The following is an 18,861-nucleotide window of genomic DNA, read 5'->3' on the forward strand; positions in this document are numbered from 1 at the left end:
GGCATTGAATTGCATTACAATTAATATTAATTTCAAGATAATAGTGACGCTTATGGGAATGATCAACTTCTTTGTTGACCAATGGGAGTTTTAAATAAAAAATGCCATGTTGTGTGAAGAAAAAGTTATTCGATAAATGTGTTTTGCCAGTGATGTCGTATGGATGTGAAACTTGAACATTTAACTCCAAGATGTTACAAAAAGTCCAATGCACTCAAAGAAGTACAGAACGCTGCATGATCAGCATAATGAGAAAATATAGGAAGCGGAATATGTGGATGAGAAGAATGACAAGGGCAGTGGATATGGTGGAGAAAATGAATAGATTGAAATGACAATGGGCGGGTCATATAGTTAGAAGAATGGACGAAAGGTGGATTAAAAGAAGTGCTAGAATTGTACTCGAGAGGATTTAAAGGGGCAAAAGAATGAATGCAAGAATGATGGGTAGACGAAATTAGGAAAATGTGTGAGGTCAGATGAATGAGAGTTGCGCAAAACAGAAACGAGTAATACCAAACATACGACGTTCCACACTCAAAGAAGTATGGAACGATGTATGTTTGGCATAACGAGGAAAGACAGGAAACGGAATACGTGGGTGAGAAGTATGACAAGGGTTGTGGATAGAGTAAAGAGATTAAAATAGCAATGGGCGAGCCACGTGGCTAGAAGAATGGATGAAAGGTGTGCAAAAGAAGTACTAGAATGGTACTCCGGAGAATGCAAAAAGGTAAAAGGAAGACCACAGGGAAGATGGGTAGGCGAAATTAGGAAAATGTGTGGTGTGAGATGGATGAGAGTTGCGCAAAACAGAGACGAGTGGAAGCGTGTTGAAAAGGGATGGACATCCAACAGTGGATGGAATGTAAATGATGATAATGAACAGAAAAAAAATGATAAAATCGGTTAACAGCCTGCAGCCCCTATCCAAAATCGCAAGTTGTATAAACGAGTATGGGAAAATAAAAATCGTTGATATAACTGAAATGTTTCATATTTGATATTACGAAGTAGTAAAATTTTCATTGGTAGAGTTTTGATATAAAATTTACTCCTATTGAAAAGTTAGGTACTATTTTTCCACTGTTATGAGGAAGTCATAACATTCAATTTTCTCAACTTATTCAATAGTAATGGAGTTCATTTATGGTTCATTTGATAGCATTTTAATGAAATTCTTCACGTTTTACGAGCAACGCTTGAAATACGTTTTAATTGAGTGTTTCATTCCATCATCTCGACTCTATCTCACCAGTGGGTCATCGCGCATGCTGATTCCCGCTGAAGTTGGCTCAAGCTTTGAAAGTGTGTCAAGTGCATCTCGACACATTCAGAATTTGAAACCTGCTGGGGAATAGCAACAGCACTTAACCTAATTAGTTGTGGCTTTTTTTTTCAACTTTTAACGCTAGACAAATTAATTTCAAACTGTTCTATAATACATATGTAGTCTAGAACTGATTGGCAGCCGGTGTAGCATAGAGCTCGTTAGGTTGAAAAGGTTGCTAGATTTATTGCATATGACTTTCTCAATCATTTCAAATATCTTTCATAGCTGCTGGCAATATATACAATTAAAACCCAGATCAAATGTTTACGATATATCTTCCTATCTAGCACTATCTTCCATCTTTTGGAAAGTCCTCTTCTCGAATCATGTTGCTACACGTCATATGTGATTTTCTTCTTGATCAAGCTATGTGAATGCAGTATCATCTTTGTCCAACAATGCCCAAAGTGTTGCTGTTATTATGTGTATTATTATCGAGTTTGGTTGGGTTTTTGTCTGAATTTGTCGCGATGTGGTCACCGGTTGGATGGAATAGGCAGTCGTTGACTTGCCAGAGTAGTAGTTTTGCCCCACCACCGTCTTTCACCGGTGGCAGGTGAGCGAGCTGGCTCTTATGCAACGCCCGCACAATCGTGACATTCATATACCAATCTTAGACGCAAATCAATAATGCACTCCGAATGACATTTCATATCTGAAAAATCTTGTAACAACTCACTACCATATCGGAATGGTGGTATGAAAAAATTTAATTCAAAAAGTCAATCGTTTGTGTGTGTGTGTTCTCAATTAGGTCAAAATTCTATAATATATTGCATTTTAAAATGAAATTTTATAATGTGTTTTTATTTTCGTCTTTTAGGTACTCCATCCACTCCCATCATGCCGGGTGGGGCAGCTCCTGGAACTCCTTCTTCCAAATTGAAGGTATGCTCAGTATATTTTCGTATACATTTTAAGTTTTGATTGATTTATATTGATTGTTTCATTTTGATTTTCCAGGAAAAGACGACAACTACGCCTAGGATTAAAGTAGTTGTGGCACTATATCCATTCAAGGCAATCGAAGGAGGTGATTTATCTTTAGAAAAGGTATATATATATATTTTTTTTCAACGATACCCTTTTTTTAACATGTTGAAAGTTTATGTAATCAATTTTTTTTTTTACTTTAAGGGTTCTGAATATGAAGTTTTAGATGACTCTCAAGAACACTGGTGGAGAGTCAAAGATGGAAATGGGTTTGTATTTTTTATACTCTACTAAATTTGATAAATATATTCACTATCAATTTATATGCATTTCTTTATAATTGAAAATTTTAATTGCATTTTTTCAGGGCTGTTGGCTATATTCCTAGTAACTATGTCAAAGAGAAGGAGTTGTTGGGTTTGCAAAAATATGAGTAAGTTTAATCATCATCAGCTATGTCTCCACTTAGTCGTTTTCGTCTTCAACGTTCACTTTCGATTTTCATTTCAACATTCAACATGATGCATGCCTTACAGCTACGGGTTCCAAATCCGAATATTCGAATACTTTTTATACGAACTTATTTTTTTTATTTCCAATCTACAGCACATTTAGTTCTATTTGATGTTCCAGATTATGATTCTTTTAAAATTTTAATAATATCTTGACCCTCTTAAAACTACAAATAAATAATTTAAAGCTACTATTCAATATTCGACATTTGAATATTTGGAACCTCTACTTACGGCGTATGCGTAGCGCATGCAATCAACCGTCCACACTTGTTCAATACCGTTTGATTGAAAATTGACTATGTTTCATCAGTGTCGCTCTTTTTGTTTTGTCTTTACAATAATATGACTGAAGACACTCTTCGGGGGTCATATTATATTGTGTTCACAAAACTTTTAAAGCGTCGTTTATTTTTTTATTATTTACGTAATGTTTATCCTTGCGGTCCCATAGTAGTAGAAAATTTCGATAATCTTCAAATAAAATTTATCATTTCCTCTGGTTTGATTGTGTGACGTGACATGACGCACGAAAAGTTGCATGTCGAGAGTGAGTGCGCTTCCCATGCAATCTGTCGCGTTAGTTAAACTCTAAAGCGCATGCCTTTGCGCATTCCCTACGTCCGACAAGCGCATGCGTCTCAAGTTGCACGAAAAATGAACAAGTGGAGACAATAATGGATGATATTTAATGTTTTTATCTTATGAATAAAACAACAATTATTGTTTTAGATGGTATGTGGGTGATATGTCAAGACAAAGAGCAGAATCTTTGTTAAAGCAAGAGGACAAGGAAGGGTGTTTTGTTGTTCGAAACTCTTCTACAAAAGGAATGTACACCTTATCATTGTATACAAAAGTGTAAGTATTAGTAACGATGTTGAAAATTCAATATTTCTAATTAAATTCTCGAGTTGAATGTTTATATTTATGATTTTAGTCCGACTCCACATTCCAAACACTATCGAATCAAAACGAACTCGCGTGGAGATTTCTATTTATCTGATAAGCATTGCTGCAATTCTGTGGCAGACCTCGTAAACTACCACAGACACAATAGCGGCGGCTTGTGTTCGAGACTCAAAACTAGTCCTTGCGATCGACCCGCACCCGCAACTGCCGGTTTGAGTCATGGTAGGTTTATACAACATTCCAAATTTTGATTATTTACTATAGTGGAACATTGTTAACGATTTATTATCGCATTTAGACAAATGGGAGATTGATCCGTCAGAGTTGGTACTGCACGAAGAGCTCGGATCTGGCCAGTTTGGTGTCGTGAGACGCGGCAGATGGAGAGGTTGTATGGACACGGCTGTTAAAATGATGAAAGAGGGTACCATGTCTGAAGACGACTTCATAGAAGAAGCCAAAGTAATGACGTAAGTGAACTAATGCGATTAGCGTGTGCTCAATCCGTCAATCCATAATCTACAATATCTAAAATTGATTCTTTTCTTTCCTGTTCGGAAACTGTATGAGAAAATTAACAAGAGTATTATTTCTATTCAAGGAAACTTCAACATCAAAATTTGGTCCAATTGTACGGAGTCTGTAGTAAACATCGCCCAATATTCATCGTCACTGAATATATGAAACACGGCTCTTTATTGAATTACCTTAGAAGGCATGAAAATACTCTTTCCGGGAATGTGGGAATGCTTTTAGATATGTGTATCCAGGTATCATATTATGTTTTCATGCATCGTTCATTACATTGTTTGTTTTGATTATTTCAAGGAATGTTATTTATTGTTGTGTCTGTTGCAGGTTTGCAAGGGGATGGCTTATTTGGAAAGGCATAATTATATTCATAGGGATTTGGCAGCTCGAAATTGTCTTGTCGGTTGGGAGAATGTAGTTAAAGTTGCCGATTTCGGCTTAGCTAGATACGTGTTAGACGACCAGTACACAAGCTCTGGTGGTACCAAGTTTCCTATTAAATGGGCTCCTCCGGAAGTACTCAACTATACTCTATTTTCTTCGAAATCTGACATATGGGCTTACGGTGAGTCGGATTTATATTCATCGAAGTATTGATGTTTTAGAAAGTTTTTTATTTTTATACTTTTTGTAGGTGTTCTAATGTGGGAAGTATTTACGTGTGGAAAAATGCCGTATGGTAGATTGAAAAATACTGAAGTTGTCGACCGAGTCCAAAGAGGAATAGTACTTGAAAAGCCCAAGTGGTGTTTTAAAGAAGCATATGAGGTTTGTCATGTTATAGCAAACTAAGGTGACCATTTATTTCAAACTACTGTTTTACCTGGCTTTGCTCGGTATTCGTAATATAACCCGCTTAAACATGGCCAATCTACATTTTATTAAATTTATTTGAATAGTTTTATTTTATTTAGATTTATTTGAATATTCATTTGTTTTTTTATTAAATTGAACGTCACGGATTCTACCACCCAAACAAACAAACAAACATACATACAAAATCTCTTTCGAAATTATATATTAGATTGAAAACCAGGACATTTTATCAAAAATTCTATATACTGCCATTATTAAAAACAAAGATAAAGAATTAATTCTCTTATAAAATTATTTATCTTAGTTTTTAATAATGGCAGTTGTTGGTTTTATCACTGGACCACATATTGTTCATGGAAGAAAAAAGTCCTTTGGCAGATGCATATGTTCCTGGTAAATAAAGACAATATTTGACTGATTTGCCAATATTTTCGTAAGAGACATCATTTTCGCTGAATGCTTTGTATATTTAAATTCATCTATTAGATAAAAAGGTGTATTAGTTTTATCTCACGACTTACCAGGACAGATACTCAAAAAACCAGTACTGTTCTGATAAAAACGGTACGAATGGTCACCTTATAGTAAACGTATTATTGCTAAGACTTTTTGGTATATTGTTTAACGTGGTTCAATTTATAGGTTATGAGAAAATGCTGGTCGCACAGTCCAGAAGAAAGACCGTCGTTTAGGGTTCTTAAAGAACAATTGTTAACCATCTCTCAGGGTTTGCTCGCTGACTGACTACCAGCTACGCGTAACTCAGCTTCCTCCCACGATAACACCCCCGTTAGAGAAACAACATCCAAATACAGAGAAGAAATACATTCGCACGACATTCCAAGCGTGAATTCCAAACAACCTTTGCTCAAGCATAAAGAAGAAAGTCATTCGCAAGATACTTTAGTATCGCACTCGAAGCAAACAATGCAAAAATTGAAAGAAGAGAGTTACTCTCACGACACCCTGTTGCCGAATTCGAAACATCAACCGCCGAAGCACAAGGAAGACACCCACTTGCTCAACATGATTCAGACGAATTCAAAGGAATTGAAATACAAAGACGATTGCCAAACGCTCGACACGCTCTCCAGAAGCCATAGGGAGACGTTGCTCCGTCTGCTGAAGCAGTATTCTAACGAATCTGTGTTGCTCAGAGAACTAGTCACACATTGCCTTTCGGAGAAAAGCAATGGCAGTAAGGTGAATCAATCTGGTCAGTCGCCGGCTAGCAGTAAGATTATCGACAGTCCCAGCATTCCGCAATCGCAGTCGCCGCCGCGCACCACTCTGCCCAGGACCAAGAAAAATTCCAACGTGGCGAAGGATTCGTGCGATGTTTGTATATCGTCGTCCCGTCAGCCGCCGTGGCTTATCGATATATGTAAACTAATAGCAGAAAATGCCAAAAAGAAATGATACCTATCATAAGTCATTTAAATGTTTTAAAATAGTTTGATTTCTTATGTAATGCCGTGCAGTGCGAGTGTTACACCACTCGTCTAACACTCTCCATTGCGTACGTATTGATTAATAAGATAGCTGTGTGTGTAATATATTTATGTGATTCATTGGTATTTTCATTCCTAATTAATTTTACTTTTCATTTGTTCTTAGGTTTAAATTTGGCGTTTTTCGATTGTTTTTTTTTTTTTACACCTATACATATATGATTCCAAAATAATAGTATTATCTACTTTGATTCTTGTAAAGATATGTATGATAATTAGACATTGTCCCTAGCAATTTTAGTGAAATCTCTTTTCAATACATTTTTATTCTTTTTAGTTTTTATTCCTTTTATATTAGGTTGTGGCTATTTGCAGGTACTATATCTGCGACAGGCGCAAAGCCTTCTGCGCATGCGCGTGAACTTATAATCCGATTATAATTTCTTACATTTAATGTATGCTAGACTTGTTAAATCAATCGTTTTCATTATACATGAGGCAAATAAACTTTGCACGTTATTATAATAGATTTATATCATTTAGCTAGTTCGCGGCTTGTAAGACTTGTATGTAGTTATTATACGTTGTATATGATAATAATTTTCTAACAATTAATAATATCAACTAATTTGGATTATATTTTTTAGTCTACGTAACTTTACGAGTTCGAACTAAATTCTAAGAGGCTTAAAACAAAATTTTAACCGTAAACACGCTGACAGTGACAGTTCACGCGCATGCGCAGAAGGCTTTGCGCCTGTCGCAGATATAGTACCTGCAAATAGCCAATAATTCGCAGATATAGTACCTACAAATAGCCAATAATTTGCAGATATAGTACCTGCAAATAGCCACAACCTTTATATTATGTAAAATAAATGTGATCATTCAATAAAAACAAAATGAGGGGTATTTGAATGCCCGGTGATGATGTTTTAATCTTTACGTGCAATTGAATCGTAATAAGATATAACAATTTTGAGACCACAATTTTTATCGGAACACAGTGGTATTTATGAACGCTTTGTCTACATAAAAATTAACAAAAATAATTTCGCATTTTAACGACTGACACCCCCCCCCTGACTCTTTTGTATGTTATCGTTTGTGATTTTTTTAAACCGGATACGAATAGTGTTTAAGGTTAGGGTATCTAATTTTCTATTGTTTCTTGTTTTGATACAATTAAGATTGGACAGGGTAATAATGGATATTAAGCGATTTTGAGTGATCCTGTTTAAATTAATTTATTATTTTATACGAGTTACTACTTAAATGTAAAATTTGCCGCAATTATCAATTTAACGCTTGTATGCTGAAATCTTTTTAAACGTAAACGTCTCTTTTTAATTTTAATTTTATATAAATATGTAATTCAATCTGTATAAAGTATGTAAACAGCCATTTAAATAGCTAATATTAGTTAGTGTGCGTTGAAAAATAATTGTGGAATCCTTTAGTTTTAAACGTGCAATATGCACATATCGTTTGGCGATTATAAGACATTTTATAGTTTATATTGAAATACGTATAAAAAACGATGATGTTGGTTTTTGTATGATATATGTTTTTGGAATTGAATTTTCACTTTGATAATACTCGGAAGAATATAAGTAAAACTCTCATATGTTGTATGTCTAGTATTATAATAGCTAAATAAACGTAGATAAGTGCTTATACAATACTAACAAAAGGATTTTTAACGTTGCAAAGTATGTAGATTTCGTATGGAACGATCTGTTAGTTACGTTTGTATATCTCGCACAGATGCGAGAATAGAAAAGGAATTATTAGAATATGGCCGTGAATATTAAAAAAATTATATAAAACCATATATATATATATATATATATATATATATATATATATATATATATATATATATATATATATATATATATATATATATATATATATATATATATTATAAAAATAAAAAATGCGCATATTGTGATTTAGTTTGTAAATTTTCTATGAGGATTTCTATTATTCTGTGTATTATGATTATTATGAAATTGTTACTTTATAAACATTTATTATATTATAGTTTGTACGATTCCTGGAAATTTTCCACTGTATATGTATCTATATTGTTAATTGTTACTATTCCATATTTACAATAATAATTACATTATTATTATTATACATATAATAAACCATGCATATTTATAAAATGGTGCTTTTCGTCGCATTTGAAATCTGATAATGTGGAAACAACTCATACTAGCCTGGTCGGTGTACGTTGATTTGGTTTTGTATTCGCTATTTAAATATTTTCGTAATTAAAGATATAAAAGTTAACCACTTTTTGAATCAATAAGTTTTAGCATTTATTGTGACAAGAATAAATATAAACTTTCAAATAAAATAACAATACAAACATACAACTGGTTGTTTTTTTTTTTACTATGAATACATATGTACATACATACAATACTCAGATTTGGTTATTCCGGTGAAACAGGCACATTTTTTTTAATAATAAATAAAAATAAATTCAATGTTGTTAATAAAGCTTTTGTATAGTCACTTAAACGCGTCTTTTATTGCTTCACAATATTAATAGTGTTAAAAATATATTTTTAAAAGTGTACTTTACTATACGTCTTCATAAGAAACGAGGTGCTCATTAAATTATTCTATGACCAAAACTAAAGACGTTTTATTCGACAAAAAAATGTGCATAAGATAAAATAAGGAATGTATAATATTATAATTGCATTATCATCTTAAAACTACTTTATTTGTACAATGCATAATATGACTTTGATTTGTATTTATGTGAATAACAAAACAATTCAGGAATATTTTACACTACAAGCTTCATTTTAAATGCCAAATATTTTAAAAAACAATGTTCATTTGTTTTATTTTCAGCCAAATATATATATAAAAAAAACATAGAAGAGGCTTGTAAATAAAAACAATGTTCTTCATTTTAAATGCCAAATATTTTAAAAAACAATGTTCATTTGTTTTATTTTCAGCCAAATATATATATATAAAAAAAAACATAGAAGAGGCTTGTAAATAAAAACAATGTTCTTCATTTTAAATGCCAAATATTTTAAAAAACAATGTTCATTTGTTTTATTTTCAGCCAAATATATATATAAAAAAAAACATAGAAGAGGCTTGTAAATAAAAACAATGTTCATCTGTTTTATTTTAAATTAATCTCTTGAATAACACTACAATATGGTACATTAAAACGGAGCTCGCTCACAACTTAAAAAATTAGAACACGGATACAGACGCGTTAGCCATTTTCTAAATCATTCACAATACAATTTCATCATCGACGATGATCCAATGACTAAAGCATACTTTACAAATTGACAATAACAGAATCTTAAATACATTTAACATACAAATTAAAATATTCTTCACGGCGTTTCCCGACTTGTACTCCGTAACTATGAGAAAGGTGCTCTGATTACATACATATAATATATTAGTTTTGAAGAAAATTTCGTTTACAAAATGTTGAATTACGCACAGAATCACTTTGGAACAACTCGCCCACCGCAGTCATAGTTTCTCCAATTAAATAATTAATGCATTATATTTAGTTTAAGATTAGATATATTCCTGTTGAAGATTCTGATACTCTTATGTGGACGTACAGCCTCACATAGTCTCATAAAATTTAGCTGTCCAAATAAATAAACGACTTTTTAAATACAAAAATGCCACAGCAGCACTGGTATCCACATAATAATGAGACCGTTGCTCTCCTTTTCTGCCAAATCTTGTGTTAAATCGGACTCAAACTGAGGACGGATCCCCCATGTATGGGAATTAAATTTCAACGAGTGGATAATTATAAGAAGCTTCCAAATTTACCTCCATGTTTTATTGATCTTTCAGCTTATGATTTATTCCTGTGAGGATATCAGAAAGAGCAGGTATATGTATATTCTCATCGAGTAGCTCAAAGAGAAATTCAAACGTTGGGGCCTCAAAAATTAAATATTGTTATGAAAAATCATGGATTTGGAAATGTACCTTATTTAATATATAGATATCGTTTTCTACCTGATGAAACAAATCTCCTTACGTTCGATATTTATTGTATATGTTACAGTCTAAGTGTACATTTCGTTTGTTCATGAACTTAATAGAACTAAACTGGCCAGTTATAATGTATACAAAAGAACAAATTGACAAACGAACTAGTTTGCTCATGCACTATAAGTATTCATAGCCACTTGTCCCATCTTCTATGTATGTATGTTTGCTTTCCTTGGGTTGCAGTATTTAAAAAATTAGCGCAAACGGTAATTATAGCAATGTGTATATTTGAACATAGCTTTTGACTGTTTGCACTTATACTAAAACCAATAGTCCGTGTATGAACAAATTGGAGTGAACACTTGGACTATAACATATATATTATATAACATGGAAATTATTTTATTAATAAAAAAAAGTCATTGATTCCTTAACCCTTTGCCCGCGGCAGTAAATATAGCGAACAAGCCCTGCACCTTTTTCGCGAATTTGGCAATCGAGTTTTCGACCTTAAATACAGATTTTAATATTTACTCAAGTAACCAGATATGTTAATTAAGTATTATTTTAAACAATAAAATACATAATATATCTCGTAGTTTTGGCTTAATTGTCAAATAATTATTCTTCATACAATTGAGACGTATCGTCACCATTGTTCAACAGACGTGACGTCACATAATGTTCAGTATGGTTCCACAAAAAACTAATTTTGACTGGTATATATTCATTTTAAGCAAATTGAATAGATGGCATTCAACTCTAAGTAATATATTCAACCAATTTTGAACCTTAAAACAGTTGAAATAGGCACATATAAGACTCAAAATCCCATGCCAAGTTTAGAAATTCTATGGAAGACAGCCGCGGGCAAACGGTTAGCATTTATGTACTATGATATTTGTCCCATCATGTAAATATATAAAGTTTGTATAGCATTTAATTCATTTTATCAAAAAAAAAATCTCCCGTTCATTGAAAAATTTCTGGATCCGTCATTGGCTCAAACTGTCCGATGTGCTAGAAGTAATCATCGCCTCTCATCTCTCAGCATATTTTGAATCCGACTTGCAACATGTTTTCCAATATGGCTCATAACTGACAACGGTCTCGGTTAAAGCCATTCATTGATATAATTTGTACACAATTTTCGACGCATTTCAAACGCTTCAAACTTTCAGTAATGCTGTTTTACATTTCACTGAGATTAGTGGCAATATTCGAAATGTTTCTATCTACTAAAATCTATACAGACTGAATTCGGATAAGTACATACAAAATAAAAGAATAAAAATTACATTATGACCTACATATCTATAGGCAATATATCAGGTATCAGGTGAGCACACAATTCCATCTCCGAGTTGACAAACGTAACCTTACTCGACGTGTTTTCATCCAACCTGAAACATCCCAGCATTTACATGTATCATATAGCATTAAATGTGTCGTAATATTCGTATGATTGAGACGCGTAAGCTTACCAGGCTTTGATAACGGTCCAACAACCGGAAAATATTGTAGGCGAATTGATAATGAGGCAGATTCCAAGTCTTTCCGGATAGTGACGACTGAGCAACCATATCAAATTCTTAATCACCTGATAGTCCATGCAGTTCATACTGAAGTTGGCGAGGTCGAATATGATGCACAGATTGTCTATCACTTCTTCGAAACATTTTTTACAAGCCTCTTCCTATAAACACAACTAAAATTTATCAATACAATACAATATTTTGCATTCTATGTATGTAAATTTGCACATACCAAGCAATAGACGATGAATTTGGTGAGTTCGTCGATGCTGCGTTCGCTGGCGTTGTGATTCTTCGCCGGAATGTAAATGACGGGTCTGCCGTTCATGTCTCTATGTCTTAGTACTCTGCCTTTATTGCCCAATAGATGCTTTTTAACCTCCTCGGAATCCTTAGTCAGGTTGGCGACTCCGTATTCTTGCCGCCATTTGTTAGTTTTCAATATCGCCTGGAATTAGAAATATCAGTATTACATTTCTACATCTGAACTTACGCAAATATATTGTCAATTGAATATTTTTGAACATAGAAAGTATAGAAAATATTATTCAATAATTACACTATTCGACAAATGACGACTTTTAAAATGTTTCAGAGACGGGATATGACTTTTCTTATAGGTCTATGCCCAGTGAACACGAATCTGGTAATAAAAAGTGTTGATTGGCTCGAGATTCGGAGATATATGTGTTTTTTAAATCGCGCGATTTTTCTATATCTTGGTGTTGTTCGGTCGATTTCTCAAAATCTGTTAATTTTCTGTTCAAAATGAATATTGGAATCTACAGTCGGGTATTCTATCTTTCATTTGTAGTACTTTTCAGCTTTCAAATCTCTCTAAGTAGTCGTCCAGTTCAAATCAAAAGACAAAATTACGTATTTTCACTTGAGATTTTTTCCCACTGTTAATACTATATTATATTGAGTATTTTCTATTGAAACATGTTTATTAGGATAGTGTTCTGACCACACTATTTTTTGTTTTCGTTTAAAAGGGTTAACTGGAAGTATGCTGAACTTTAAATCGGTAAAATTGCGAGCAAAAAGTTCGTACTAGTGTTTACTCGTATTTACACGAATCTGAATTGAATTAATAGGGATAATATATCGAATTATCTTTATATGAGAATTAAATAAAATTCCACTTAGAAAAATCATATTTCGACTATTCTTGTGGATTAATAACAAAAATTCTATTGATAACTGGCTTACCTCGATAAAATAAACGAATTTTTGCTCGCAATTTTACCGATTTAAAGTTTAGCATACTTCCAGTTAACCCTTTTAAACGAAAACAAAAAATAGTGTGGTCAGAACACTATCCTAATAAACATGTTTCAATAGAAAATACTCAATATAATATAGTATTAACAGTGGGAAAAAATCTCAAGTGAAAAAACGTAATTTTGACTTTTGATTTGAACTGGACGACTACTTAGAGAGATTTGAAAGCTGAAAAGTACTACAAATGAAAGATAAAATACCCGACTGTAGATTCCAATATTCATTTTGAACAGAAAATTAACAGATTTTGAGAAATCGACCGAACAACACCAAGATATAGAAAAATCGCGCGATTTAAAAAACACATATATCTCCGAATCTCGAGCCAATCAACACTTTTTATTACCAGATTCGTGTTCACTGGGCATAGACCTATAAGAAAAGTCATATCTCGTCTCTGAAACATTTTTCGTGCCGAACAGTGTTATTATATATGCAAAAGAGTACATAAACATAAAACGGAGAAAGTGTGTTAAACTGTGTGAAAGTGAGACGATACACGTCACATACAAGAAAATCTGAAACTATACATGAACATATACCACTTCAATTGCCATCTTACATAAAAACTTTGTTTACATTCAACGCCTTTCAACCATAGCATATTCTCCCAAAAAATGATACTTTGTCTACAAACCATACATATATAGACAAAATCAATAGTTAAAATAAACATTAGTAGCATTGAGCAAACATTACGAACCATATGGTGAACAAGTTCGATAGATAACGCTCCATATGATATTTATTAATACAATATAAATCGAATTAACTAAACAATTCAACAGGTCGAAGTATGATAAGTGGAGACAAAGGTCAAATGTGCACGAAATATCGTTGCATATGGTAACTGTATTTGTATATAGGTCTGAAATTACCTGAAAAGCCTTGTCGACGTCCTTGAAGGCTCTCAGGTAGCGCTTCAGGGAGAACTCGTTGTGGTATTGGGAGGGATCCGCATCGGCTATCAGCTTCATGCGAGATCGCAAGTCGACCAGATCCTCTTCGCTGGTCATGTCGAGGGTTTTCGGGGGTTGAAGGGCTGGGGCTGGGGCTGGGGTGGGGGTTGAGAGCTCGAAGGGGGCTTTGAAGCTCTCTGGAGGGACTTTAGAGCGAGGAGGGGGAAATCTCGGCTGCGGGGGCGACGGCTCTCATAACCTCACAAGAGAACGCGTATCTCTGACTGAGCCGCTGTCACTTTGGCATTTAGAGCTTGAGTGATCGCGAACGAGTCTTCACGAACGCGTGTTCGTGATCATCGCTCGCGTTTTTACTTTGGGGAAATTGGGGCATTTAAATGATTTTTTCGGGTCTGTTTGTGTAATATGTATTTTTACTAATGTTTTATATGCTTTTGAATACTTGTTTGCTATTTAGCCATTTTTCTCATGCTCGAGTAAATTTGTATTGCTTTGACATTGCACTAAGCCAAACTGCATATAGCCAGCAGTTTGGCTTAGTGATAGCGTATATATTTAGCATCACTGAGGTCATAAGTTCGTGTCCTCGCCACTGCTGGTTAGATTTGGGGGTTTTGTGACTCCAAATCGATCGTTTCTCTATCAGAGTTTGCCAATTTTATTTTATCATTGCTGAAACGGTTCCTGAAAATTGGTATTAAAAAATCTAATCCTGTTGTCACAAAAATCTGCCTGTGTATAATTTGTATTAATTATACACAGTAATCTGAAATCCATACATGTCACTATGATTATTATTTCTGATTAATTGTTATATTCTATATATTCTGATTGTATATGTATGTATTACTGTATTTCTGATTTCTGATTGTTTATGTATTTCATTAACGTACACCCGTCGCATTGGAGCAAATCTGTAATGGCGAGTGTGTATTGATTTGTGACAATAAAATAAAATATGAATAAACCAATGTATTGTAGGAATACATGGTCGGAGAGATGTAATAAGTAGTCACCGGACCCAGAAGGTGACGCGTATTGTTCAAAGGTTGTAAATGCATTGTTAAAGGTTTGCCGAACCTTTTTTACAAAGGATTTACAACAATGGAACAATGGATAGCACTGTGACTATCCTACCTCTATTAATAAGAATAGAGGGGCCCTTACGAATAAATAATTGCTGTCAATTTTACGCGGTACGTCTCTATAAATACGCTACATCGCACGGAATACAATCGGATCAATTTTTTCAATTTTTCTGATTTCATTGTTGAAACGGTTCCCGATTAAAATTGGCTAAAATCCTTCCTACCTACTGTGTCACCACTATTTGAGTATGATTATTGATTAATGTACAATAAAATTTATATACAATTCATAGATGTCTCGTTAATTTGCGAGTTTTTCAGTGTCTCGCAATTCAGCGACTTGTATAATAAAAATGCTGCATTGTTTGTAATTGGCCAGGAAGGCGCATTGGGATTACCTGAAAGGCCTTCCTGGTATATGTATGCATATGTAAAAAAATAAAAATATATATATGAATCATGTATACATAGTAGGCAGAGAGATGTAATAAGTAGAGGTAAGATAGTCACAGTGCTATCCATTGTTCTATTGTTGTAAATCCTTTGTAAAAAAGGTTCGGCAAACCTTTAACAATGCATTTACAACCTTTGAACAATACGCGGCACCTTCTGGGTCCGGCAACTAGTAATAAGGATAGAGGGGCCCTTACGAATAAATAATTGTTGTAAATTTTACGCGGTACGTCTCTATAAATACGCTACATCGCACGGAATACAATCGGATCAATTTACTTATAAAAATGTATCCCATGTTGTTAATTGTGTGTTTTTTAATGTATTGTGAAATTTTTATCGATGCTTGTCTATCTTGCGAGTAATATAAACAAACAGAGAAGTTTTTATCGGACATACGTCGAGCACCAAGCGTCAAATACGACTAATGCTAAAATTATTTAGATCTGTCCGTGGACAGAATGTCACTTGACAACAAAAGAACACCTAAAGCCAACTATTAATATTACATTTCTCTGTACATGGTCATTATCAAATACATTGTCAACCTACGCACCGAGGATAAGTCTACCTCTAAACACAGCTACAGGACGCGACCTCTAGAGAAATACAAATCGACCTCTAAACACAACTGCAGGACTTTTATTTTATTTTTTTACATAAATATATACCAGGAAGTCTTGACAGGAAGACCCCAATGCGCCTTTCTGGACAATTAATTACAAACAATGCAGCATTATTATTATTACATAAATCACTATATTTCCAGAAGCTGAAGAACAAGAAAAAACAATTAATTAATTATTTACAAAATTAATCCATTGAGACATCTATGGATTTAGATTTTGTACATAATTTTTACAAATTGTACACACAATAAATACAGAAGATTTTTGACAACAGGAAAGATGATTTTTTGCCAATTTTGAGGAACCGTTTCAACAATGATCAGATAAAATTGCCAAACTGATAAGAAACGATCGATTTGGAGTCACAAATACCCCCAAATCCTATCAGCAGTATGGCGGATCGAACCCACTGATCACTTAGTGCTAAACATATACGCTTCCATTAAGCCATACTGCTGGCTAGAGAAAGAGAAAGTCTGGTGATCTCCAGAGAAAATCAAGTTGACCACTAAACAGGTACAGGACGCGACCTACAGAGAAGGACAAGTCAACCCCTAACCAGCTGTAGGACGCGACCACCAGACAAGGACATTTAGACTATATAAACCCCCCACAGTGAACTCAACAGCCAGTGAATAGTTGACCCCCCACAGTGGACTCTTCATCCAGCCACGCCACCATGAGCAGAACAACACAGTTCAGTCAGACCTTCCATCGAAGACAAGCAACTAGCCTTCTTCGCTGCAATTACACTTGTAGTACTTGTTAAACACTTGTATTAACTATACAATAAAGATTTTATTCAAAACCCAACCGAGTTTCCATAGTTTGCCGGGAAATGGTCAAAACCCTATACCCTATCACTAGAGGTAGGATAGTCACAGTACTATCCATTGTTCCATTGTTGTAAATCCTTTGTAAAAAAAGGTTCGGCAAACCTTTAACAATGCATTTACAACCTTTGAACAATACGCGGCACCTTCTGGGTCCGGTGACTACCTATCACCCACCCCTATAGTATATTCAGATTTTAAAGGAGTTTTTCTGGTTCGTTTGTGTAATAATTTTCAAAATTTCAAAATGTTCAAGTTAAATATATTAATTTATCATTACGATAAGTTCAAGGACGTCATTTTAGCGTTTCCCAGAGGGGAGTAAAAGTTGACTACAGTCGATCCGATGAGCGTGAGGGCGAAAACACAGAGATGAACGGCACGGCACGCGGTCTTAGTTTCGAGTCAAGAAAGGGCGTTCCCAGTTCATTGTTAATTCATACTATCTTATTATTTCGACAAGTTTCTTCTACATTTCTTCAAATATGGGGTTGGTCGTTATCAATCACTGTCATGTTTATATCAATACAAGGACAAAATATTACCCAAAACACTCCAGGGGGTAATTTTTGGAACTGTGTGCCATGAAAATGTGCTAGGCGTGCTGCATCTTTTCCGCATGTTTAAAAGTATCTAAAAAAAACCAAGTGCCGTGTGCCTTTCCGTGTGATTTCGCCCTGAGACTTAGGAGAACCGAGCATACTGTCGCATTCGTGCAATGTGTTGTAACATTGTAAGGATGACGAATTAATTTCTTTATTTTTTTTAATTATTTCATATTCAACTGCAATATAATATTATTACAATATAATTCAATGCAAGGTCTTTAACAAACAAAGATCACATAATTATTTTATAAATATCCTGTATAATTTTTTTATGTAAATGTGCAGACAGATAGAAGTACACAGTCACGCCCTATCCTGGGCTAGTATTAGTAGGGTTGCCAGATTTATTCTAAATCAAACCCTCCCCCCCCCCCCCGGCCGACAAAATCAACAATATTAGACCACTTAGTTTTTTAAAATAAATACATTTGGAAAAAATTGAAATGATAGACTTCAATGCACTGTAGAATATAACTACATCTATAGAAAGTCTACTTCTTTCATTAGTTCATTAAATCTCCATTAACGAGAATATTCTCTCCGCATTACCATTATGCCCTGGTATGGAGAAAATATACTTGCACATGCGATATAAATCTTTATATTGTTCGGGAAACCCCATTTTTATTTGTGAAGATTTAGCTACCCATTTTTCTACGGCTATTTTTCCATTCGAATTTCGAGATTGTAATTCTCTTTTTAATAAATTTTTAATGCAACAAATTGATTATACAAATGTAGGTCATTTATTAAAAAATGTATATTTCGTATTTAAAATTTCAACTGTTTTTTCAATATCTAGCCATTCTGGTATTTTTTCCGAGCTCATCCAGGAAAACACAGAATATTTTTACAACCCTCTTATTATTTTGTTTTCGCAAAAGATTGAGCTAAAATTCCTACAGTCTTCAAATCGTTTTGAAACTTTAACATTTTGCGCGGTTTGGTCATTTTAATGGTATTGTCCATTGTTTCAAATAATCTGCCAATGTTTCATAAAACTTTGCTA

General features: G+C 33.9%; 2 protein-coding genes across 7 annotated transcripts in view; one reads left to right on the forward strand and one right to left on the reverse strand.

The window, feature by feature from the left end:
* Btk (tyrosine-protein kinase Btk29A) overlaps positions 1-6,607 on the forward strand; it is a 40,182-nt gene extending 33,575 nt beyond the window's left edge. For 5 of the 6 annotated variants that reach the window (XM_077441685.1, XM_077441687.1, XM_077441683.1 and 2 more), the window contains 11 exons: positions 2,157-2,221; positions 2,297-2,386; positions 2,471-2,535; positions 2,634-2,699; positions 3,511-3,639; positions 3,719-3,912; positions 3,989-4,160; positions 4,292-4,460; positions 4,549-4,786; positions 4,856-4,989; positions 5,680-6,607. In XM_077441685.1, the coding sequence (XP_077297811.1) occupies positions 2,157-2,221; positions 2,297-2,386; positions 2,471-2,535; positions 2,634-2,699; positions 3,511-3,639; positions 3,719-3,912; positions 3,989-4,160; positions 4,292-4,460; positions 4,549-4,786; positions 4,856-4,989; positions 5,680-5,781 (1,424 nt within the window). In that variant the 3' untranslated portion in view covers positions 5,782-6,607. The remainder of the gene's footprint in view (positions 1-2,156; positions 2,222-2,296; positions 2,387-2,470; positions 2,536-2,633; positions 2,700-3,510; positions 3,640-3,718; positions 3,913-3,988; positions 4,161-4,291; positions 4,461-4,548; positions 4,787-4,855; positions 4,990-5,679) is intronic. The other variant, XM_077441682.1, reaches the window with a different exon arrangement.
* Positions 6,608-8,798: 2,191 nt separating this feature from the next.
* Positions 8,799-14,555, reverse strand: LOC143919457 (uncharacterized). Its single transcript, XM_077441786.1, has 4 exons — positions 14,200-14,555; positions 12,270-12,485; positions 11,987-12,198; positions 8,799-11,905 (listed from the first exon to the last, which is right to left on the reverse strand). The coding sequence occupies exons 1-4, from the start codon at positions 14,335-14,337 to the stop codon at positions 11,809-11,811; spliced, it is 663 nt and encodes a 220-aa protein (XP_077297912.1). The 5' UTR covers positions 14,338-14,555; the 3' UTR covers positions 8,799-11,808.
* Positions 14,556-18,861: the final 4,306 nt, after the last annotated feature.

The sequence above is a fragment of the Arctopsyche grandis genome, chromosome 11, assembly GCF_051622035.1.
Source record: "Arctopsyche grandis isolate Sample6627 chromosome 11, ASM5162203v2, whole genome shotgun sequence".
Lineage (NCBI taxonomy): Eukaryota > Metazoa > Arthropoda > Insecta > Trichoptera > Hydropsychidae > Arctopsyche > Arctopsyche grandis.